At 44.8% G+C, this 24382-nt stretch overlaps 3 protein-coding genes across 3 annotated transcripts in view; 2 read left to right on the forward strand and 1 right to left on the reverse strand.

Moving 5' to 3' along the window:
• LOC143027971 (uncharacterized) overlaps positions 1–24382 on the forward strand; it is a 59358-nt gene that overhangs the window by 25720 nt on the left and 9256 nt on the right. The gene's annotated exons all lie outside the window — the stretch shown is intronic.
• Positions 3439–12036, forward strand: LOC143028171 (uncharacterized). The gene is made up of 2 exons (XM_076189909.1): positions 3439–5769; positions 7916–12036. The coding sequence occupies exons 1-2, from the start codon at positions 4249–4251 to the stop codon at positions 8222–8224; spliced, it is 1830 nt and encodes a 609-aa protein (XP_076046024.1). The 5' UTR covers positions 3439–4248; the 3' UTR covers positions 8225–12036.
• Positions 14215–23381, reverse strand: Cluap1 (clusterin associated protein 1). Its single transcript, XM_076189910.1, has 8 exons — positions 23308–23381; positions 20438–20634; positions 19949–20128; positions 18809–18904; positions 18024–18241; positions 15694–15844; positions 15037–15235; positions 14215–14854 (listed from the first exon to the last, which is right to left on the reverse strand). The coding sequence occupies exons 1-8, from the start codon at positions 23327–23329 to the stop codon at positions 14583–14585; spliced, it is 1335 nt and encodes a 444-aa protein (XP_076046025.1). The 5' UTR covers positions 23330–23381; the 3' UTR covers positions 14215–14582.

Below are 24382 nucleotides of genomic sequence, written 5' to 3' on the forward strand. Positions count from 1 at the left end.
ACACACACACACGTACGCACGGACAGAAACCCAACACCATCTATTTATCTTTATTTATTCATTCATTATTTTTTCATTTGTTACATTTTTTCTTCCGAATGCATTGCCCTTTTTAATGTTGCCACCAGATGTCAAGAGAGAGAGAGAGAGAGAGAGAGAGAGATAAAAAATAAAAATAAAATCTCTCCCCCTTTATTCATGGTTGCCTTGGACTGCGTACCCAAGAGCAGTTGCTGCTCTTACGAAGTGGTGACGACGAAGGCAGCTGCTGCGAGTACCTCTTCAGCCAAGCAAGAAGTACATTCCTCCTCGCGGGTTCTTGTCTGCTTGTCGGCAGTTTGCTTGCAAATGACATCTCCATGACCGCTTGTAAGCCTTCAGGCTACATTTTCCTGAATTACATAAATGGGTTCATGTTTGTGTGTGCGCGGGCGCAAGCGTGATTCACCATGGATCTTGGTTCACGTGCTGGGCTTGTGATCGTCAGGTATTACCCTCCTGGGTGTGAGATCGAACATGGGGTAATATTTACGTACACACACACACACACACACACACACACACACACACACACCGACTCGATGGTGTGTTTGTGTTTCCCATAAATCGGGCCATACATGACCTCTGAACTCTCATACGGGAGGGTAATCTCTGTCAGTCACACGTCCAACACGTAATCTAAGACCGTAGCGAATCTCTCACACGCACACGCACGCACACATACACGCACACACGTACGCACAGACATACACAGTTCATGCCCTTGTTCAAGGAGGACTGTAACGACCTATAGCATCAGTGAAATCTTCTCGTGCCATGAGCGCGGCGTTAGTAGTGGTCATTTAATGAAGTGTGACTGGACCTAGCTGGTACTGCCTTAAGCCCATTGGTACTTGCATGTCCAGAGGCGAACAGTGGCGGTCTCGTTTTGTTATGGGCCTGTTCACCTGCGTTTCTATCCCGTTTCGTCCCTGAGGGGAGTGCATGCATGCATGCGGGCGAGATCATATCAGGGAAGGGTAGCACAGGGGGAGGGGGAGGGCGAAGGACCTGAGCCCCCGGGCATCCAACTGGATCATTTGGGGGAGAACAACGTAATAAAATTGGTTGATTTATCATTCGAATCGAATCAAGCGTTTATGTTTCATCCATGTTTACATGTTCAAAATAGCTTCCTTTCTCTTAATATTCCTCGGTTCTGTGAAACCTTGTGATAGAATCTTTGGGGCGAAAAAGGAAGGACTTGCCCCCCCCCCCCGGGGGGGATCACCAGACCACCTCTGCACACCACTGGGCTACGAGGTGATGACTGTACTTGTCACCTCGGGTGTTGGCCACGTGGATATGCACCCCCTACGGGCCAGAGGCACGTTGCATTTTTTTTTCTACCCAGAGAAACACCACTCAAAAATAGACACATAAGTAGATCAATACATAGATAAAACTGCTGGTCAATTTTGATTTCCACGCTTCCTTTTTCCTGCTGTATTACTTAGATGTCTCCTTTATCACCGCTATGGGGTTATATTGTGTCCAAGGATAGAAACGCTAGTTATTGCTGACAAGAAATGATTACCGCTAGATATAGCATGAATTGTATCTCTGTAGTCCCCTCAAGAAGCACAACAATTCGAAAAATACAACTCTACCTATATCTGCCGATTAACTCTCTAATGTTAATGAAATGAGAAATGAAATATCTAAATTATTTACACAATCAATGAGTGATTAAAGATAATTTACATGGAGCCAATAAATTCGTCTAATCTCTAATATTCTGGTGTATTTTAGATTTGAATCTGAAATGACCAAAATTTCGTGTTTTCGGAATATTTTTTTATATCTTTTTCACGAAATATACAAGAATGGGAGTATGTTTATAGTGAAGAATAAATATATCGCCTGCTAACCTAATCGTTAATTTCGATCAATATTGAAAAGCTCTATAAAGAATAGAAAATTATATGAAAATGGCCACAGGATATTCTTCAAAGAATCGAGTATTTTGGAAAACAACAACGAGACAACGAAAAATACCTTTATAGGTTGGTCAAGAGAATCGTAAACAGGTTATCATAGGCCCTTCAGCCCCTTCATGATCACTTGCTCCTTTGGAGACTGTATCCATCACATTTTTCTGATCTAAGTCCAGTTGTTCAGGAGGGATTTCTTCTTTTCTTTTTCTGTGTGAGGGGACGGAGAGGTGGGAGGGGGGGGGGTCGCCGATTAAATGAAGCCGCCTTGCTGTAGATGTGCTGTGTCTTCCTGCATTGCTTCTGATCCAGGGCAGTCGGAGAGATGCAGGGATGGCCCGTCATCCAGGATGAGCCAAGAAAAGAGGGAGGGAGGGGTGGGGAATGGGTGGAGATGAAACGGGTTGGAGTGGAATTATGCCTTTTGACTTTGGCTACCTCTCTTGTAAAGGGGAAAAAACCCTTGCTATATGTATGTATGTATGTAAATCCAGTTGTAAGGAAAATGCAGGAATTCTATCTTATTGGTACTTGCCCATTTACTTACGTATTCATTTATTCATTTATTTTCGTATTTATTTTTGTTGACTGGTTTTATTGAAATTCCAAGCATACCAAAACTAGAAAATGCAAGTATCCAGAGATTTTTTTTGTCTTTTTAGCCAAATACACTCAGGCACACACACACACGCACGCACATACGCACACACACTCGGTGGCGCGGTTGGTAGAGTCTCAGACTGTCAGTACGGAGGTATCGGCGGTACCTGGTTCGAATCCTGCCCAGGGCTGAAATGATTTCAGTATCGCTGCGCTTCGAGTCGTTACTCCAACTCTCGTGGGCGGGGAGTTGGGTGTGTGTGTGTGTGTGTGTGTGTGTAAGGTCATAGCATTACCCATAGATCGGACATACGAGCTCTGAGCTCTCTTCCGGAAGGGAAATAGCTGTCGATCACGAGTCCAACACGTAATCTAAAGACTAAGGTGAATCACACGCACGCACGTACGCACACACGCATATTTCAGTCTGCCTATCTCGTTCTTTCAAGTTGTCTGTCTGTTGTCACCAAAGTGCCAAGGTGCCATTCTTGGGTGCCAAATACCTCGTTTCAGAGTGCCATCTCCCCCTCCACCCCCGGTGCCACACACCCTTGCCATGGAGTGCAGGATGGTGTGGCCGACACCTGCTCTCCCTTAGGTGCCACGCATCCCCCCGACACCTGTGGCACAGTGCCTGACACCTTTCTCTTCTTTTTGACACCTGTGTTATCTATTGATTAATTTTTTTTTGTCTATTTGACACCTCTTTGTACCAGTCTTACCCAATTTTTGTCGTGATACACACACACGAACACAAACACACACACACACACACACACACACACACACACACACACACACACACACACACACACACACCTTAACTGTGATTGATAGATAGCCTCATAATGTCTTCTTCCGCAGACTGGGTCGTTGATCCGTGAGTGGCCTCCCAAGCAGCGACCCCCACCAGTGCCGGCACTGGCTGGACCGCCTCACCCTGAAGCCTCCTTCTGGATCCAGAGACCACCAGGGACTTCGAGCGGCTGGTTCGTACTTCGAGAACTTCGAGGTCCTCCAAGAACGAGTTCGAGACTTCCAGGTCCACGTTCTTGTCTCTGGAAGAATTCTTCGTCCAAGACCAAAGACCGATAGCGACGCCACGACCTTCGTCAGGTGACAACGAACGTCACTTCGAAGGAGCTTCTTCTTTCTCTTCAGGAGACTTGATTTCGAGGTTCTCCGAGTTCGAGGACCAGGAGGAGCACCTGGGACTCCTTTGCGTAGAGTCTCTAGTCAGACTCAGAGGTTCCTGGCCGATCACGGGGCCTGCGATCAAGGTCATAAACCAGGAGAACGTTCTTGGAGTCGAAGTTCAGTGATATGAGTTCGTGAACGAGACGTCCTCTTCGGCTCAACTTCGCGGTCATTAGTCGATATCAAGTGTCCAGTGAACAAGTGGAGTGGATGTTCATAAACTGAAGAACACATTCTCTTTGAGTGGTGTGAACACGTGTGAGAATAAGTCATCGACATGTTCAGCGGATGATTTGAACGAGTGACCATGAAATGAACAATACATTATTTTCGTAAGAATAAAGAAAAAAGGTTTGAGTGTGAACATGTGTAACAAGACCCATCATCTCGTGAGTGCTTGAAGTTTCCTTTGCGAAGTGTGAAGAACCTCACTTGACATTCATCGTTCCCGTGAGTGGAGGCACCTGTGAGACCTCACATGGAAGTCCTCACGCTCTCCGGGGCCCGTGCCCCGTACACCTCCATGGACGACGCTCCCATCGATCTCACCACGGGAGGGAGCCGCCTGCGGGAGAGTCTGCCTCTCCTCCTACAGGGAGGCTCTGCCCTTTGGCGCAACGGCACCGGTGCCAACAGCAGCAGCAGCAGCAGCAGCGGGGTCCTGCGAGGAGACCCCCAGCAGGTGAAAGGAACCACTGTCTTCCAGCAGGAGTATGCGCATTTGAGGGAGCCTCTCCCACTCACCTTCCCTCCCATAACGACGTCCTCCTCGTCCTCTTCGTCCTCCTCCTCCTCCTCCTCGACCTCCTCCTCGCCCGCTGGTGTGGTCATTCCCCGATACATTCCTATCCCCAAGAAGCGTCACTCGAAGGGCGTGGCCTCCCCGACGCCCCCTCCGATCTACGAGATCGCCCTCAATCCCCAGCAGAAGAAGGCGCGCCTGGAGCACGTCATGGGCACCCTCAGAAGGACGAAGTCCCCGAATCGCGACCCGGCGTCCCCGGAGCCGTCCGACGTCGTCGGCGACTCCGTCAGGAGGATCCTGGAGGTCACCAACTTCATGGGCAGAGGCGAGGGTCTCCCGGAGGGCGCGCCGGCCTTCAGGGACCCGGAAAACAGGATCAGCAGCAGCAGCACCACCACGCCGGGGGCGCTCCTGCAGCAGTCTTCCCCGTTCTCGGGAGGATGCCCGGAAACTCTGAGGGAATTGTTGAGAGGAGGAGGAGGCGGCGGCAGGGAGGAAAGCGCCCCGAGAGGCGGAGGCGGTGGAGAGGAGGAGTGGCGCTGGAGGACGGGTTGTTATGACCCCAGACTCGAGCGTCAGCCTCGTCAGTCTTTCGCTGACATGAGGCGCAAAGGAAGGGCGCAGAGGTGCCACGCGACGGAGCCCGACGAGCACGAGGAGGAGGAAGAGGTGGTGGAGGAGGAGGAGGAGGTCTTCAGGAGTGATACCGGTGGAGGGGGAGGTGGAGGAGGAGGGGGAGGGGGCAAGACCCCTCTCTTGCCCCTCGACGAGACGACTTCCACCACCTCCCTCCTGGCGGAATCCAACTCCACCCTCCTCAGGAGCCTCCTCCAGATCCAGGGGCTGCAGTCCTCCTCGGCGACCTCCCTGAAGGACACGGAGGCCCTATTGAGTGCCGTCCACCAGTCCCAGATGCTCTACTACTCGTACTGTTCGCAGTTGATCAACACACTTCGAGCCAAGCACATCATCCAGAATCAGCAGCACAAGCAGCATCTAGCAACCCAGCTGCTCTCGACCCAACAGCAGCAGCAGCAGCAGCAGCAGCAGCAGCAGCAACAGCTGAGCAGCGAGAAGTTGCAGGAGACGCAGCTCGAGAGCATCATCGACGTGGAGAACACGGAGGAAGAGGAGGAGGAGGAGGAAGTCTGCATGGAGGACGACGACGGCGAAGATCCCTTCAAGGATGATCTCCACAGCAGCTCCTCGAACTCCAGCTTCCCCTCCATCCTCCAAGCAAGACTTCAGGGACAGGTGAATGATGGCAATATTCTTTATACATATATATATATATATATATATATATATATATATATATATATATATATATATATATGTGTGTGTGTGTGTGTGTGTGTGTGTGTGTGTGTGTGTGCATGTATGTTTGTATGTGTATATGCATGTATTGTGTTTAAGTATGTATGTACATACATGTGTGCGTATGTATGTATGTATATGTATTCATGCACGTATGTATGTATGTAAGTGCATATGTATGTTTGTAATGTTATGTATACACGTATGTATGCGTCCTCTGAAGGGGACCTCTTGGCCGCCTTTTGCTCCCCTTTGAAGTCCCGTGTGGAGCAGAGTCCACTGGAGGAAGACGTGAATCGGTGGCGAGGTTTATCTACTTCATTCTGGCTGACGTGATAGGATTAATTCGGTTCAGGCGGAACACGCGGTGCGTGGTGGGGTCTCGATCGAGTCTGCCCCCTCAGTTGAACGGGGTCTTCTCGTAATTGACAGGAGAAAGTCGCCTCGTCCTTCACAGATAGAAGCGATGGTGAAATGCTGTCCAAAAGAATAACACAATCCTACAGAACGCCGTTTTTATACATTTATTTATTCGTTTTTTTTTTTTTTTTTTTTTTTTTTTTTTTTTTTTTTTTTTTTTTTTTTTTTTTTTTTTTTTTTTTTTTTTTTTTTTTTTTTTTTTAAGCCCTCTGTGAGGGGACCGTCCTAGCCGTGGAAGGTGCAAAGGAGAGCGTTAAGAAGATATTAGAAATGATCATCAGATTTTTTCCTCTGGATATTGGTCTTTGATCATAAAAGAAGTCATATTCCCGCGAACTCTTGTGCTGGAGGGCCACCGAAGGTCCCCCTCCGCCCCCTCGAGGTCCTCCTGTATCTCTTCGCGTCCGCTACACTCCTCTCCATTTCGGGAGACTCTTCGTTGGGCGGTTCCTGCATTGGGCTCGAGGGCGTACAGCTCCTGGGCAGGACGAAGAAGAACGCGAACCGCAGAGAGATGATATTGCAAAACTCATGCCATGGTTCCAGCCTTCTCCTCCTCCCACCCCCCGCCCCCCGTTCCCTTTTATCCCCCTTCGGTCCCTCACCCTTTTTTTCTTCTCCATGAGCACCCCACTTTCCTCAGCTCCCCGCTGTATCTCCCCCATTCCCTTTTCTTAAACATAAGCCCCCAACTTTCCGCAGCCTCTCCCTCATCCGAAGATTCCCCCTCTCCCACCCATGACCTTAAGACTCTCCCCCCCAATTTCCTCCCCATTTCAGACACTGTTATGTTTACCACTTCCTCCTTTTCACCTGTTCCCCACCGTCTCCCATGACATTGCATATCTCCTCCTCTTCTCCCTCCTCCTCCTCTTCCTCATCCTTCTAATAATACTCTTCTTCTTTACTCCGATATCTCTGCGTGGTTTTTTTTTATGATAATCTGGTCACTCAACAAAGGAGAACCCAATGCAGTTCCTTGTGGGACTCCGCTTCTGGAGGTTTGCTCGAGGTAGCAATTTCCCGACTTTGATTAACGTTTATTACTTTTATTGCTGGTGGTCGAGGCGGTGTAGAGTTTATTGCACAATGCAGGTTTGTATTTTTGTCTACATGTGTGTGTGCGTGCACGCGCGCGTGAGAGAGAGGGAGAGAGAGTTGTTGTTGTTGTCGTTACGGGCTTTGGTTTTCTAGCGCTCCTTTCCTACGAGTGGAGAGAGAAAAATTAAGAAAGAAGGGGGAAGGGGAAAAGAATGAGAGAAAGATGGTGGGAGAGGTAGAAAGAAGGAAGTGAAAAGGGAAAGAAGGAGTGAGAGATCATGGAAGTCTGCACTCTATCAGGGACCCTACAAGAGTATAACTGTGTCCTCCTCTTCTTGGGTCCCTTGTCACGAGTGACATATAATCTTATTTCATGGAAACCTGTCTTTCTTATCATTATATATGTATCATGGAGTTTGTGTGTGTGTACATATATGCATATACCTATGTAATGCCAGAGTATGTTTATGCTGCTGTTATTGCTTTACCTTTGGTCTCTTGCAGTATGGGCAAGGCAGCATGACACCACACTGTAAACAAAAGGAAGCTATGCTGCCTAGCAGCTTAATTCCCGGAGACTGCACATCGGCCTTGAGTCTCATTGCGTTTCTCTCCCTTACAGGAAGTCCGTCTCCCACTGGACCACTCGCCCTCGTCCTCCTCCTCAGGGCAGCAGCCCTCGAGTACGACCCCGTGCAACGCCGAGGACGCTTCGACGGGAGCGACTTCCGCCGCCGCCGCCGCTGCCGCCGCCCGGAAGCGCGCGCCCCGGGCGCTGACCGGGAAGCACGTCAGGCCCGGAACGGGCGCCTCGCCCTCGACGCTCATCAGCCTCCGGCACAAGCTGGAGGAGCGGCAGAAGTTCCGAGACACCCACGGCGCCTTCCCGACGCCCACGCGGGGAGCGAGGGCGCGCGGGCGGAAGAGATGAGGTCGGGGTCTTCACGCCCCCCCCCCTCCCCCGAGGGTATCCCCGAAGTCTTCCACGGGTCCGCGATCTTGTAAGAGGACCCTTGCTCCCAAAAGGTGGAGGGAGAAGAAGAGGAGGAGGAGGAGGAGGAGGAGGAGGAGGACGCGCCTCGGCCTTGAAGACCAACCTCGATCTCCTCCCCCTCCCGATGTTGTCCCCCTCGAAGTCTACAGAGACTTGGGTCCTTCTCCGAACGTGGTGGCCCGGATGGTTTCTTTAAGTCCGCCCGCACGCCCACGCCCGCCTGGTGACGGGCCCTCTGGGTGTATACAGAAATGGGCCTTCCTTATTAAGTGTTGTTACTCTCGAGCCCTTGTCCTCGAGGTCCACGGGAGGAGTGTCGAGGTGGTTCGACGGTTATCGCGCTCGGCTTACCGATCAGGGCCTCCTGGTGTCTGCCCTGCCGAAGGGGGTCGTCAGATTTATCACTGTGTATCTTCAATTGTATCCATTCTGCAATATGATAATACATTTTTAATTTGTGTGTGTGTGTGTGTGTTTGTATGTGTGCGTGGTTGTGATGTCTGTGTTTATTTTGTGTGTGTGTCAGATTTATCACTGTGTATCTTCAATTGTATCCATTCTGAAATATGTTAATACATTTTTAATTTGTGTGTATGTGTGTGTTTGTATGTGTGCGTGGTTGTGATGTCTGTGTTTATTTTGTCTGTGTGTGTGAGTGAGTGTGTGTGTGTGTGTGTGTGTGTGTGTGAATGGGTGTGCTTGTGATATTTGTGTTTATTTTGTGTGTGCACGCACTTGTGTGTGTATGCGTGCGTTTGTGTATGTGTTTCCTATACATTTGTAATAAGTATATTAAGATCGACATATCCTGTTGACGTTGTGCAAGAAACCACCACGTTCGTACAGCACCTTGTTGTACAACATATTATCGTCGCCACTTTGTACACTTTGTACACTTGTGCTCTTTTTCAGCACGGTCCTGAATTTCAGCTTCTCCTCCTCGCCTCCTCCTCCTCTTCCAATTATTTTAATGACTGAATCTGCCGGCCAGATTGGTGTCTGTCAGTCTGTCTGTTCACGTCCGATCGTATCTCTTTCTGTCTGTTTGCCTGCCTGTCTTTCTGTCTATCTGTCCGTCTGTCTGTTTATCTGTGCCTGTTCATTTGGCCTTCTGCCTGTTTATCTGTCCACCTGTATGTTCATCTATCCGTCTGTCTGTTTGTTAGTTTGCTTGTTCACCCGTCCGTCCGTCCGTTTATCCGTCCATCTTCCCGCCTGTCTGTCCGTGTATCCAGCAGATGAGGACATAGCTTTGAGTCGAGGACCACCTGTACACGGCGTATACCGCATCCTGCCGTCCCCTCCAGGGCGTCGTGGTGGGCCGGCGGGTAACGCGCTCGGCTCGCCTCTTGGAAGTATGTGGGTTCCGATCGCGTGACGGGGGTCGGCTTGGGACCTCTAGAGCAGGCGTTCTTATTTATTTTATTTATTTATTTTTTCAATCAAGGACCCCTATTATTGGCAGAAAATAAAGCGAGCCCCCCCCCCCATCCACACCCCTCAGAGCTGGTGGACACAAAAAGGGGGAACATGCACAAACACAAAATAACAATTGACGATAAAAATATGATTACACAAATAACCAATATACTAAGGTGATAGAAATGAAAGTCTTTTTCACCCGACGACCCTTGACACCGCTCTGGACAATGTTGCAGCAGGTAATTAGCACACTGATGGAACTCGAACCCACGGGTAGGGAAATACGTAACCAGTGACGTCAGTAACGGCACAGAGGTACCCAAGAGAACGCAAGGTGAAGTCCCACGGGGGCCGGGGCCGCTGGGAGACCCACGGGGGAGGGCCACGGTGTGTAAGTACATTCCTCTTATATTCTCGACTACATTCCACGTTGTTGTTACCCCCATTGCAGGCTGTGCCTTGTACCACCCTCTGACGTTCCTCTCCCGTTCCCCTCGCCCTCAGGTCGCCACGCCACGCCTCTCTTCCTCGACCTTCAGCATCAGTCAGTGACCTTCGGACCTTTAATTGACCCCCCAATCCCTTACCCCAACAACGTCCCTCCTCCCTTTGAACCCCGACTCTCTTCTTCGGGAGAATATTGTCCTTCTGGGAAGTCCTTTCTCCATTATTTTCCTTTGCGCAGAGTCTTTTGCTCGTTCCCCTTCACATACAGAACAACCCGTTTCCCCACACCACCACTGCTGTCTTCCTCAGAATTATAGTACTGATTCATCCACCTAACAAATTAAAAATAATTTACCTCTCCTCCTCCTTTTCATACCCTTCCTCCTCCTCCTCCTCCTCCTCTTCCCCATGCTGTTTCTCCTCTCCCTCTTCCTGTCCCATCTCCTCCTCCATATCTTCATGCTATTCCTCCTCTTCCTGCTCCTTCTTCTCCTCTTCTTCATACTCCTCCTCCTTCTCCTCTTTTTTATGACCTTTCTCCCCCTCCTCTTCCTGCTCTATCTCCCTCTCCTGCTCCTCCTCCTACTCCTCTTCATGCTCCTCCTCCTCCTATTCCTGCTCCTCCTCCTCCTATTCCTGCTCCTTCTCCTTCTTTCCTTCTTCATACTCTTCCTTCTCCTCTCCTTGCTCCCTCTTCTCTTCACCATACTCCTCCTCCTTCCCCTCTTCTTCCTGCTCCTCCTCCTCTTCTTCGTATTCCTTTTCCTATCACCTTCTGTTCCTTCTCCTCCTCCTCCTCTTCTCTTCTCCTCTTGATACTCCTCCTGCTGGTCCTACTTCTCCTATTCATCCTCTTTTTCCTCCTCCTCTTCCTCCCCCCTCCCGCATAACACTCCTCCATCCCTTTTTGAATCTTGCCCAGCAATGAATCTTCACCTGACATTCATTGCGCTCGTAGGGTTTCGTTATTCCTCCCCTGGGGGGGGGGGGGACGGTCCACCTCTGTACATCGGAGTGTTGCCCTCCTCCTCCTCCTCCTCCCCCCCCTCCTCCCCACGGCCGTCGCACGCGGCCCAGGTTCGAACTCGGGTTACGTGATCTTGCGAATTCGTGGAACCGGAGCCCTCACGTGCCGGGGGGCACTCTTCCTTTCATCCTGGGTGTCGTCAGGTGATTTTATTTGGTTCCGTGGCTCAACCCCCACCCCACCCCACCCCAACTTTTATTCATTATTACCGTTGTCATTGTCATTATTATCATAGGTCACCGTGAGACGATTTCGACCCCCCTAGTGATGTACCTCGATACAAATTAATTAAAGAAAATGGAACCTCAATTCTTTGAGACGCCAGTTTATTAGGTTCGAACTTACTACGGACTCAAAACCCCCGATTTTATTTATCTATTATTTTTTTCTCTCTTGGTGGGTGGGTTGGAAGCTAAAGGAGGACTGGGGGGGGGGGTGCTTTTGGAGACCATCAATTACAGGAGACAGGAACCTCTTCCCAAGCTGGTCCTTCCTTGGAGAACTCAGTTGTGCATCGTCGTTTGTGTCGTTTTCAGCGTTCCGTCCCAGTTTCCTTGCTGATCGCCACCAAGGTGGTCCCGAACCCAGACATACATCAGACTGAAGGTGCCCAGTTACCGTATATGCATGCATCTATGTGAACAAACGTTCTGTTTCGTGACAATATACATACATCCATGCATACATACTTACGTCCACACGTACAAACATGCATACATTCATACATACTGTACATACACAAATATTTGTCTTATAGATTCGTATATGCAAATAAGCACAAACAGATTATATATATATATTGCTTGCCCACATACATGAAAAAATGTATATGAACGTGCGTGTATGTATATATATATATATAAATATATATAATATATGTGTGTGTGTGGTATGTACTTGCATACATACCGTCATACATATATGTATATCATAATATATACTGTACATGTATGTAAGCAGGTATATACATACATGGATATATAAATGCGCCTATGTCTGTGTTTGTGTGTGCATTTTTCTACCAGACTGTAATGTATCGATCTCAAATTTAGTCTGATTTTCTTTACCTATTTATTTTCTAAACCCTTTCTGGGACGTTGCAATTAACAGTTGACAGGAATGCAGGTCCGTTTGACTGGATAACCTGTGACGCTGCAGCAGAGATGTGTGACGTCACGTGACATGACATGTGACGTGACGTCATACGTGACCCACTGATCCCCGTTTACATCTGCTAAGGCTTCCAAAGACTCTGAATCAAAACTGTCCTCGCTCAGAAAGGCAGAACTGGCAGTGCAGTTCAATTATGTGGATTTTATACATTTACACATTGCCACACAACACGTAAGGCACAGGTGACGTTTTCGTTTATCCACACACAAACACACACACACACACACACACACACATTCATATGTATTTTACATGTTTGTCCTGTCCATGTTTTCGTTACATATACACCCATATATCTGCATGTGTATTACATGTAAACACATAATTATTTATATATGTATATATCGAGGCATGTTGACGCGTGTGTTTGAGAAGAAAATGTATGTACACGTAGACATAAGCTTACGCACGAAGTCGCTGAGAGTCCCTCGGCGGACTCCTGCTTATATAAGCGTGAACCTTCTTGTCTTTGTTCCTTCGAACTGTGCTCCAACGGCCGCAAGTCGGTCCCGCTCCCCCCCAACCCCCCAACCCCCCAAACCCAGAACCATTGTAGCGTTTTTTCTATGTTTTATACCTTGAATAAATGTATATGGCAAATCAGCTGTTTTTACTTTCCCCACACGCTCAAGAATTTGTGTTTTTAGTGAAGAAATCTTATTACGACCTTTGTCTACAGGGTGTCCCCCCCAAAAAAAAAACATTTTCTCCCTGATCCATTGGTCAATGTTATTGGACTAATGTAAACGAGGAAGAATAAGGATAATTTTACTTTCATTTCAAACTTATGACTACCATTTTCCAGATACAGATTATAATGACGCAAATCAATGGACTCGAGAACGTTAAGAATATATATATGCGTGTGTGTGTGTATATATAAGGTCGGGGTAGATGAAAAGAACACTGGAGGGAGAGGTTATTAAATTCTATGGAATTAACGTTTGATACAACTACCCTTCTTCAGAGATACTACAGAAGTCTCGGCAAACGTGGTCTCACAGTTCCTGTATTGGTTCTTAGACCATTCATGTTGCCTTAATGTATGGCATTGCTATCGAAGCAACAGAAAGAGTGTACATATATGTCTGCAGATTGTATCATAGAAGTCCCTGGGATAAAGTGACATCTATTGTGATATTATCTTCATTGTGATGAAGAACAATTGAATTATGTTGTCCGATTACATTAGAAGGAATAACTCATACGTTCTAATTTTCAATATATTCTTTATAATATTATCAGTTATACATACATACATATACCAAGGCTTTTTCCCCCTTTCAAGGGAGGTAGCCAAAAAGGGAAAGGCATAAAAACACTCACACCCATTCCATCCCCTACATATTCCACTCCCCTCCACCCTCCTCCCTCCCTCTTATCTTGGCACCTCCTGGATGACGGGTCATCCCTGCACCCTGCCCACCGCCCTGGGTCAGAAGCAGTGTCGCAAGACACAGTACATCCACAGCAAGGCCGCTTCATTTAATCGGCGACCCCCCCTCTCCGTCCCCCTTTGCATATAAGGCGAGGACGGGGAGAAATCCCTTCGGGCTGCGTCAAAATTTACTCACACATACTACCCGCCCATTCCTCCTCATGCAGTCACAACATCATCCATATACAACCATTCTCCACTCACCTCTGTCTTCCGTCCTCTCCCTTCCTTCCTCAACAGACATTCCCCTCTTCCCCAAAGCCCCCTTCACCCCATCCATCCACCTCATCCTAGGACGTCCCCTCATGTTCACTCCCTCCACATCTGCCTTCCATACCTCTCTTTCTTCACTCATTCTTTCCATGTGTCCAAACCATCCTAATATTCTTTCATCAACCTTTCAATCAGTTATAGTTGTTATTATCATTTTCATTACAATGAGCATTATTGTACTCATGTTTTACAATTTTCGTGATATTAATATCTGGTTAGGTATATGTGTGCTTGTACTGTATATATGATTATTGTATACATGTGTATTGTCATTTTTATTCCATATACTTAGATATATTGCCTGTGGCAGTAAAAGTATATGTATGCGTGTGTGAGTGTGAACGTGTGTGCGTGTGCGTAAACGTATGAACGTGTGTGCGTGATGTGCATTCAATGCAGGCACACGCCTGTCTCCGATAACGCATCGGAATGCAGATCGACTGCCCCCAATCTCTAACATTCAATCACATTTTTTCATCTCTCTTCTTCTTTTTTCTTTCTTTCATTCTTTCTCTTCAAAAATCGTCGTCATCGCTCTTGCCAACACCCAGAGCCACGCCGTTACCAAGCTTAGGCCTCGCGCCGCCCTTGCCCAGTCCTCCTCCAGCTCCTCCTCCAGCCTTCCTCCCGCCGCCGCCGGCGCCGCCGCCCATGCTCCTCAGGTTGAACTCGTCGTCGCTGCCGAGGTCCGTGTCGCCGTCGCCCTCGAGGTTGAGGTCCGTGTCCGAGTCGAGGGACTCCGAGTCCAAGTCGGCGCCCGTCATCGAACCGAAGAGTCTTCGAGAACCTGCAAGAGACACAAGCACCAAGTTCGATACATGAAGAAAGAACGAAAAAAAAAGAGTGTTTAGTGTATGTCTAAGCCATGACAAAATACTTATAGTCATTAAAATGTCAGGAGGAGGATTCCAGGCACTGGTTGCTCAGGAATGCAAGAACGTGCAAGAATCCTGAGGGAGTCGGGAGAACCTTTGGAGCTCTTCTTCGCCGCCTTCAGCTCCGGCCCTTTGGCCAAGCCCTTGATGGGGTCCTCCTCGTCCTCGTCGTCATCGTCATCGTCGTCGTCATCGTCGTCATCGTCGTCGTCGTCGTCATCTGAGTCGTCGCCGTCGCTGCCGAGGCCTCCGTCCGTGGCTCGAATCTTCTCCAGGTGCCTCCGGTTGGCGCTCTGTAACACGCAGGAGGAAGAGGCGCTGAAGAAGGCGATGACGGAGGATGGTGACGTGTCATGTGACGTGCCATGTGACGTGTCACGTGATGCGTCATGTGACGTGTCACGTGATGCGTCATGTGACGTGTCATGTGACGTACCACGTGACGTGTCATGTGACGTGTCGCGTGACTGCAAAGTGACGTGCCAAGTGACATGTCACGTGACATGCCAAATGACGTGCCTGAACAGGATATATAAAGCGGGCCAGAACAAGATATATAAAGCTTGTCAAAATACTGAAAGTATTAAGAAAGAAAATATATATATATATACTTAGACAAAGGTTTTGTCGATTACGTCACCACAACCCCTATTCTCGTTCCTATCTGCAGGCACTGTGGGGGTGCTTGCGTGGAGTCTGGGGGGGAGGGCAAACAAGTCTCAGAATGACCCCGTCCCCAAGAGAAACCCACCTCCTTCTCGGCCATCTTGTCCTGCTCGGCCTTCTCCTGGTCGTCGAGCAGCTGCTCGAGGAAGGCCAAGCACATGAACCTCTGGATGAAGACCTCGTAGAACTTTTTGAGGTCGCCCTCCAGCTTCTCGTACTCGTCCATGAAGGCCGGCCTGCGCCAGGAAAAGAGGAAAGGAAGGATGAGGATCTCCCCAAGCGACTTCGGGGTTTTGCTATTTATAGAAGGGGCTATATTTAGACCCTTCGTATAGCTTGAAGGAGGAGAACATGTGGAGACCGAGAACAGGTGAAGGAAAATAAGTTCTTCGATGTTCTGCGAGACTGTACTTGTATAACAATTGTTCACATAGGTCACGTCTTATGTACACATATTTGATTATGTTATTGAACAGAACATCCGTCGTCGGTTGCCATGACAACTAAATGTAAACAAAAAGGCCATTACTTGCTTCTGGCGAGCTATAATAAGACTTTTTTTTCTTGCCAAGATATTTTCTACGACCTTATTTTCTTAACTGCGTTGTATTTCGCTGACAGCTCACTAGCGGTTCTATCCTTATGCACATTACCGCGCCACCTTCGTGATATACCCAAGGTTAATAATATTGGTGTATTTAGTGGGAACCATCAATCATATATGAAGCGTCCAGAAACAGGGGGGCATCCCCGCCACTGTTACGGTTTTCGAGTAAAGCGCGAAAATCTACCCATGTACTAATAAAAGAATTCCTGTTGATATCTATCTAAATCGGACCGGGAACCGGAAATCCCTCAAGGGGACACGTCCCCTCCGGCCCCCGATTGGCTAAGAGAGTGGTGACGTCACGGCAACGGAGATGACTGATTGGCCGAGAATGGTGACTTCACCGCAACGGAGACGACTGGTTGGACAAGAGCGGTGACGTCACGGCAACGGAGACGACTGATTGGCTGCAAGCGAAACGAGCTCGCCCGTGTGGCCGAGCCCCCACGTAGCGGGGTCGGGCGCAGACCGTTGCTCGTCGTTCAAACACCAAAGAATGAGTGTTCCAGACAGTCGTTTGACGATCATCGTTGAGCTATCAACGATCATCGTTCACCGAGAAAAACGTGTCTTTAGGCACGCCATTGTGGTTCCCCGACCCTGATGTACCCTGGTCCCAGATCACGTCCTTAGCTCGTGGTCGACAGCTATTACTCTCCCGGATGAGAGCTTACAGTTTATTGTCTGATCTATGCGCAATGGTGCGACCTCACACACACACACACACACACACACACACACACACACACACACACACACACACACACACACACACACACACAAATCATCCCCTTGCACAAGGGTCACAGTAACGGTTTGCAGTACCAAGCGTGGGACCACGCAGTCAGATTAAAATTGATAAGTCTATCGTTTCGGAATTCAGGAGTGACAATCCTGAAATTATGAGATGATTTGATATAACAACGAAAATAGTATATTTTAAATGTGTCATAGTATTTGGTCATGTATAAAAAGAAATAGTCGAAATATGTAAAAATGTTCTTCAGTCCTTATGGTGACCTCCCCCTCCCTCCCCCGTCCTCATCCACTCGGAATAACTAATAAAGCAGATGAGGAGAACATCCCTTATGGCCACGTCATCCATTCATGTCATTAATTGTTATTTATTATGTTTAATAATTGGCGCGGCGGCACGATTGACTGGCTAGTCAGCTACTTAAAGCACATCCCCACTCCCTCCACCACCTCCTCGCCTTCATCATCATCATCGACACTAAGCCTTCAGCGTTCCTATAAATTGATATATATTTTTATTTGTCGTTTATAGGGTGCTAAGCACTCCTCCATCTTTTTTATCTATTTTGTCTGTTCATAGGTGCGTTATGATAATGAATACGTGTTGAAAATTAAATTAGTTTCAGCAGGGCCCTCACATGGTGGGGGGGGGGGGCAGGAGGGGGATGTCCCCCTGGGGCGGCATATTTAGGGGGGCGGCAATTCTAGTCTGGACATGCTGCACACAAAGCTGTCAAAATAATTATAATAAAAAAGGTCACATGCAGGAGCCCTAAATATTTTACCGTAATATACGAATTTTGCGTTAGATTCAACAGAATATGACATATTCCCCCCCTCCCTTGTATCCTTTCTGAAATAGGGACATTAAATACAATTTTTAAAATCAGTTCAATTATTTCGCAAGTCAATAGCTATAATAGGGAGTAAGGGATGGTGGAGAGTGGAAGTGGTGATGGGGGAGGGGGGAGGGGCGGCACTTAGCCATGTAAGGGCTCTGAATTTCAGTTGATGTCGAATGATATGGTTCCCAGTCAATACTATATACTTACCTGACTTTCTTCAGCGTTTGAAGCCTCTTCTGGCTTCTCTCTAAACCCGTTTTCTTCTTCTCGATTTTCGATTCAAGATTGTTTTCGTCAGAGCCCACGTTTTCTATGGATGTCTGATTCTTCTTGTACTCATCCTCCACCGCTCGTATAGCTGAGTGCATTCCTCGCTCCACCTCCGTCAATTCCAGTTGACGATTGACGATGTTGACGCGAATTTCCTGTCGACATTTGAATTTGATTTAAGTCGTCGATGTCTGTGTAATTAGTAATTTAATTTGCAGAATGTAATTAGATGTGTTGGTACAACTATCTCATCGTCCATTTAAGAATTTTTGTGTAAGTTTTCAGACTTAGATTTAAGATCGTGTTTCAAAACAAATGCCTAAGTCTACGATTAGAATTCCAAAATAGATTTATAGGATTGAAAATTCAAATATTCATCACGAAATAGAGAGTACAAAATATTTGTGAAATAATAAACACTCTTAAGATCTGAAAATAATCTAGTGGCGTGGAAAGCTAAAATAATATGCATCAGAAATACATGTGATTTTTTTTCTTCAAATAAATGCACAAGTCTGGTGACGCGACATGACGTCATTGACCGTTCGAGACGGAGTTGTCCCGAATATACACCTCATCTGCATGAAGTAGTTTGTCATTATAAAAAAAGATCTATGAAATACGATAGGACACTTGTCGTTTTATTCTAGCCGCTGCCAGACGATTTTGATCAGGTTCGTACGACTCCTAGATGAAGAAAGTTACAGCGCTGATCGACTTACCCGTAGATCGACCTCTCGACGGAGGAGATCGAAGAGGGTGGCGCCCCGGGTCGTGATGTCCGAAGCCAGAGACCGGATTTGCTTCAACTCGTTAATCTGCCGTGTTAAAGGTAATAGTGACGAATAAAGTAAAAATTAATAAATAAATAAAATAACATACATACATATACCAAGGCTTTTTCCCCCTTTCAAGGGAGGTAGCCAAAAAGGGAAAGGCATAAAAACACTCCCACCCATTTCATCCCTAAATACACTCCACACCCCTCCCACCCTCCCTCTCATCTGAGCACCTCCTGGATGAAAAAAAAATAGAATAAAAGTAGTTGAATAGATAAATAGGAATAGTAATGATAATAGTAACAATAAAAGAAAAAATAGTAATAATAATAATAATAATAATAATAATAATAATAATAATAATAATAATAATAATAATAATAATAATAAAGATAATGATAATAATAATAATAATAATGATGATAATAATAATAACAATAATGATAATGATATTATTATTATTAATAATAATAACAATAATAACAATAATAATAATAATAATAATAATGATAATGATAATTATAATAATAATAATAATGATAATAATAATGATAACAATGATGATAATAACAATAATAATAATAATAATAATAATAATAATAATAATAACAATGATAATAATAACAATAATAATGATAATAATAATAATAATAATAATAATAATAATAATAATAATAATAATAATAATAATAATAATAATAATAATAATAATAATAATAATAATAATAATAATGATGATAATAATAATGATAATAATAATGATAATAATAATAATATAATCAATAGACAATAATAATTAATAATAAATAAATGAATAAATAAACAAATAAGATAAATGAATGTAAAATAATAATAATACCAATAGTACTAGTGATAATAATGATAATAGATAAGTGGATAAAGAAATAAAGGTAAACAAGAAAATACATAGATAAAGATAAAGAAATCAAACACCAGGAGTACATTTGGAGTAAGTGTTGTACACACACCAGTCATGGACCCCTGGGTCATTCAACAAAATATGCATTCGGTCAATACCAAAAAAAAAAAAAAAAAAAAAAAAAAAAAACTCCCTCCACTGGCCTTGTTGGTGACGTCGAAGTTGAGGGTGGTCTCGCCCTCGTCCTCGCCCAGGTGGGCGTTGGCCTCGTTGGAGGTGAGGGCCGAGTACAGGAGGACGACGCACTTGAGGATCTCCTTGACCGCGTAGCCGTCCGCCCCGTAGAGCTTCTTGGTGTTCAGCTTGACGTGAGTCTTCGTGGCCTGGGAGTGGTGGAGGGGCGGGGGGGAGGGGGCGCAGTGGTGGAGAAATGGAGGAAGAAAAGGAGAGTGAAGGCATACGAATTGTATTAATTGGTTTGTTTCCTTGTTTATATGTTTATATATTAATTCATGTATATTTGTATGTTTATTTTATTTATTTGTGTATTTATTCATCACCCCTAAGCCCCCTCGTACTTCCTGATCCCCTGACCCAGCCCCTAACTACTTCCCCCTCCTCCTAGCGTCCCTTTTACCACCTAGCTGCCCCTAGCCCCCCACCCCCTGCCTCCCCCCTAGCGTCCCTCTTACCATGAACTGCGCGACGGAGCGGATGAAGATGACCCGATCCTGCTCGGCGTCGACCTCGGTGGGCATGTCGCTGCTCGGGTCGAACCGCTTGACCACCCACGACAGCAGCTCGGCCACCAGCGGGAAGTTCGGGTTGCGGAAGTTCTCCATCGAGATGAGGCGGGGGAACCCCAGGGCACGCAACATCTCGGCGCAGTCTGCGTCCCCGTCAGGAGAGGAAGAGGAGGAGGACGAGGACGACGAGAACGAGGAAGAGGACGTGTGAGACGGGGAAACCAATTTGACAAAAGACTGTATCATTTATTTGTGTGTGTGTGTGTGTGTGTGTGTGTGAGTGAGTGTGAGTGCGCGTATGACTGTGTGTGTATTTACCTAGTTGTATTTACCTAGTTGTATTTTACGGGAAGGGGAGCTATGCTCGTGGGGTCCCGTCTTCATATCTCATTTTATCTAAACTATTTTTAAATTCGTGTATTGTTTTTGCACACACCACTTTCTCATCTAACTTGTTCCAACTGTCTATTGCTCTGTGAGGAAAGCTGTTCTTTTTCAAATCTCTTCTATAGCTGTCTTTTTTTATTTTCTTTCCGTGTCCTCTTGTATTTCTGTCATCCCATTTTATCAGATTCTCTCTATCAGTAATTTCTATGCCTTTCATGATTCTGTAAATAGTTATCAAATCTCCTCTCTCTCTTCTTTGCTCTAGTGTCTGTAGTTTAAGTTTTTGTAGTCTCTCTTCATATGATAGTTTTGAGAGTGTTGGTGCCAATTTTGTAATTGCTCTTTGTATTCTTTCAAGTTTTTTTATACATTTTTTTGTACTTGGTGACCATATCGTTGCTGCATATTCCAATCTTGGTCTTATCAGGGTGATTAGGATTTTCCTCACCATTTCTTCATCCAGGTATGTAAATGGCACTTTGATTGTTCTTATTAAATTATAGGTTTCTCCAAAAATCTTATTTATATGTTTCTCAGGTGACATATTATTCATAACAATGACTCCCAGGTCCTTCTCATTTTCTACTCTTTTTATTCCTTCTTCTCCCAAATTATATGATCCTGTTATTCTGTTTTTGCTTTTTCCAAATTCCATTATACTACACTTTTTTGTATTGAACTCCATCTCCCACTTCCTACTCCATTCCTGTACTTTATTTAGATCTCTCTGTAGTGATTCACAATCTTCTTCAGTTTTCATTCTTTTCAGTAGTTTTGCATCATCTGCAAAGAAGCTCATATAGCTTTCAATTCCTTCGTCCATATCATTAATATATATAGCAAACATTATTGGGGCCAGAACTGTTCCCTGCGGGACACCGCTTATTACTTCATTCCATTTTGAGTGCTGATCTCTTATCACTACTCTCATTTTTCTGTCTTGCAAAAAGTCTTCCATCCAATTTAGCAATTTACCTTGTATTCCTCCTTCGTATTCTAATTTCTTAAGCAGCTTCTTATGTGGTACTTTGTCAAAAGCTTTTTTTAGGTCTAGAAATGCACAATCAGCCCATCCATCTCTTTCTTGTATTATATCTATTAGCCTTGAATAGAAACATATTAAATTGGTGACGCATGATCGTCCTTGTCTGAATCCAAATTGCCTTGGATTTAGTACGTTGTTTTTTTCCAAGTATTTTACCCATCTACTTTTGATAATTCTTTCACATATTTTTGCTATTGTACTTGTTAGAGAGACTGGTCTATAGTTGGTAGGTTCTTCTTTATTTCCTCCTTTATATATAGGTACTATATTTGCTTTTTTCCAATCTTCTGGAACTTTTCCTTCTTTTAAGGAACTGCTTATTATGCTATGTATTTTGTCTGCCAGTTCATTCCTGCATTCTTTCAGAATCCAGTTTGCTATTTCATCTGGCCCATGCGATTTTCTGACATCAAAATTACCCAAGTGTGTCAATATTTCATTCTTTGTTACTTCTATTTCTTCCATAGGGGGGACTTTTTCCTTCCACTCTATCTCTTCAGGTTGTATATTTTCCCTTGTAAACACTGAGTGTGTGTGCGTGTGTGTGTGTGTGTGTGTGTGTGTGTGTGTGTGTGTGTGTGTGTGTGTGTGTGTGTGGTGTGTGCGTGTGTGAATGTGTGTTGAAAAAATCCCTTCCTTGTAGTCCTGTAGTATCTGCAGTAGTCATTATAACCATAAGTATAGGAACTGCTACACTACCTAGACGTGACTACATGGACTGCTGAGGTCCGAAAAAGATGACTTATTTTGTGAAGCTCTCAGTGCTAAGGAGTTTTCTTCTTGTCAGGAATTAAATGAACTATGGGAGAAGGTACACAACACCAATACGTCATATTACGTCATACTATACCATATTACGTCATAATACATTACACTAGGTCATATTAGTTCATATCACGTCATATTAGGTCATATTACGTCATAGCATGCCATATTACGTCATAATATGACATATTACGTCATAGTATGTCATATTACGGCACGGTATGTCTTATTACTTCATATTTGATTCTGTTCACAGTATATATCAATGTCATAGACTGCAGGACTAAAATCCATCATATACTTATAGCTATGCGGAATATGTGATCATTCGAGTCAACCAAATATTAAGAATGTTTAGACAAAATTAGAACAATAATTTGAAAAGTGACGAATGAAATAAAGCCAAGTAAATATCAAAACATATTTCCAATTAGTGTTTTCGCGGTCTCACATTCTATGGCCTTCGCATTCCATATAATTTCGTCAAAAATAAGGAGACAGTCGATCATTTCGAAAAACCTAAACTAATTTCAGGTGAATTCAAATTAATATATACTTATCGTCTAAAATTACAATTTGATCATGATCAGTTATATTTGTACAAATAGAATAAACCTACTTCTCAGATCTCTGTACGACATTATGCCGTTTTTTCATCCGCGCTGCGGTTGTACTAACACAGAACAAGTATTTGTTTACAACGAGCGTTTAGGTTACCATGGAAACGTGTAAGGGATGATAAAATTAAGTAAATAAATATTTACGCTTAGCATTTGTTTGAAGCGTATATAGTTAAGAAGTTATTTATTTTGTTCTGTTGATTCAATAGATGACGCCAGTAAAATTAGTTTGTTTTAAAGGGACTCTATATATATATTTTTTGCAAAACTGCGCAGGATATTATGAAAATGCCGCAATAAGGAGACGCACTGAGTGGAATATCGACGACAAAATTCGATATCAGGAAACTATTCCAAATAAAGCATACATTTACGGTAAATAGAAATAAAACAAGACATTTTTTTAGTGCCCTAAGTTCATTTTGGAAAAAAGTTATAGTAGAAGATGAAAGATGTCCAATTTATAAAAATAAAATCTAAATCTAAGCATTAGACCATTTTTCCCGTTGTAATGGAAGGTGGAATTGAATATCAATTGGTCGCACAGCCAAATAATTGATTAAAAAAAATAAAAGATAATCTTATTTTCAAACAGTGCAGTCAATTAATATACAAAAGGGAAAATATCTATGCAAGTGTGTGGGGAAATATATTCGTATATAAAAAACAAATAGAAAACTGGAATTGTGAGCCGTAAAAAAGATGTGCGAAAATCGTCAAAACAATAACAAAACACTTTCTCAAGCGCTGTGGAAGAGCAAATTAAAATTTGTATTCATAACGATTATAGGGCACCAAATGAGCGACACTAACATAGCATATCCCACAACTTTCTTGCTAGTTACTAAACTGTGGAATGTCATTCACTTTACTTAAAAACACAATAAAACTACGTATGCAGTTCTAGTCCAGATACTTCTGTCTCATCGCTGATTTCGTTCTTTGACAGCCTGGTGCATATAGATGATCATGATTGGTCAAAAATATAAAAGAAAGTAAGACATTTGGAAAAGTTGATGACCACGTACAGATGACATGTAATAGAAATGATGAAGTAATACAAACTAAGGGTAA

The sequence above is a fragment of the Oratosquilla oratoria genome, chromosome 9, assembly GCF_046742065.1.
Source record: "Oratosquilla oratoria isolate Oo_2021 chromosome 9, ASM4674206v1, whole genome shotgun sequence".
Lineage (NCBI taxonomy): Eukaryota > Metazoa > Arthropoda > Malacostraca > Stomatopoda > Squillidae > Oratosquilla > Oratosquilla oratoria.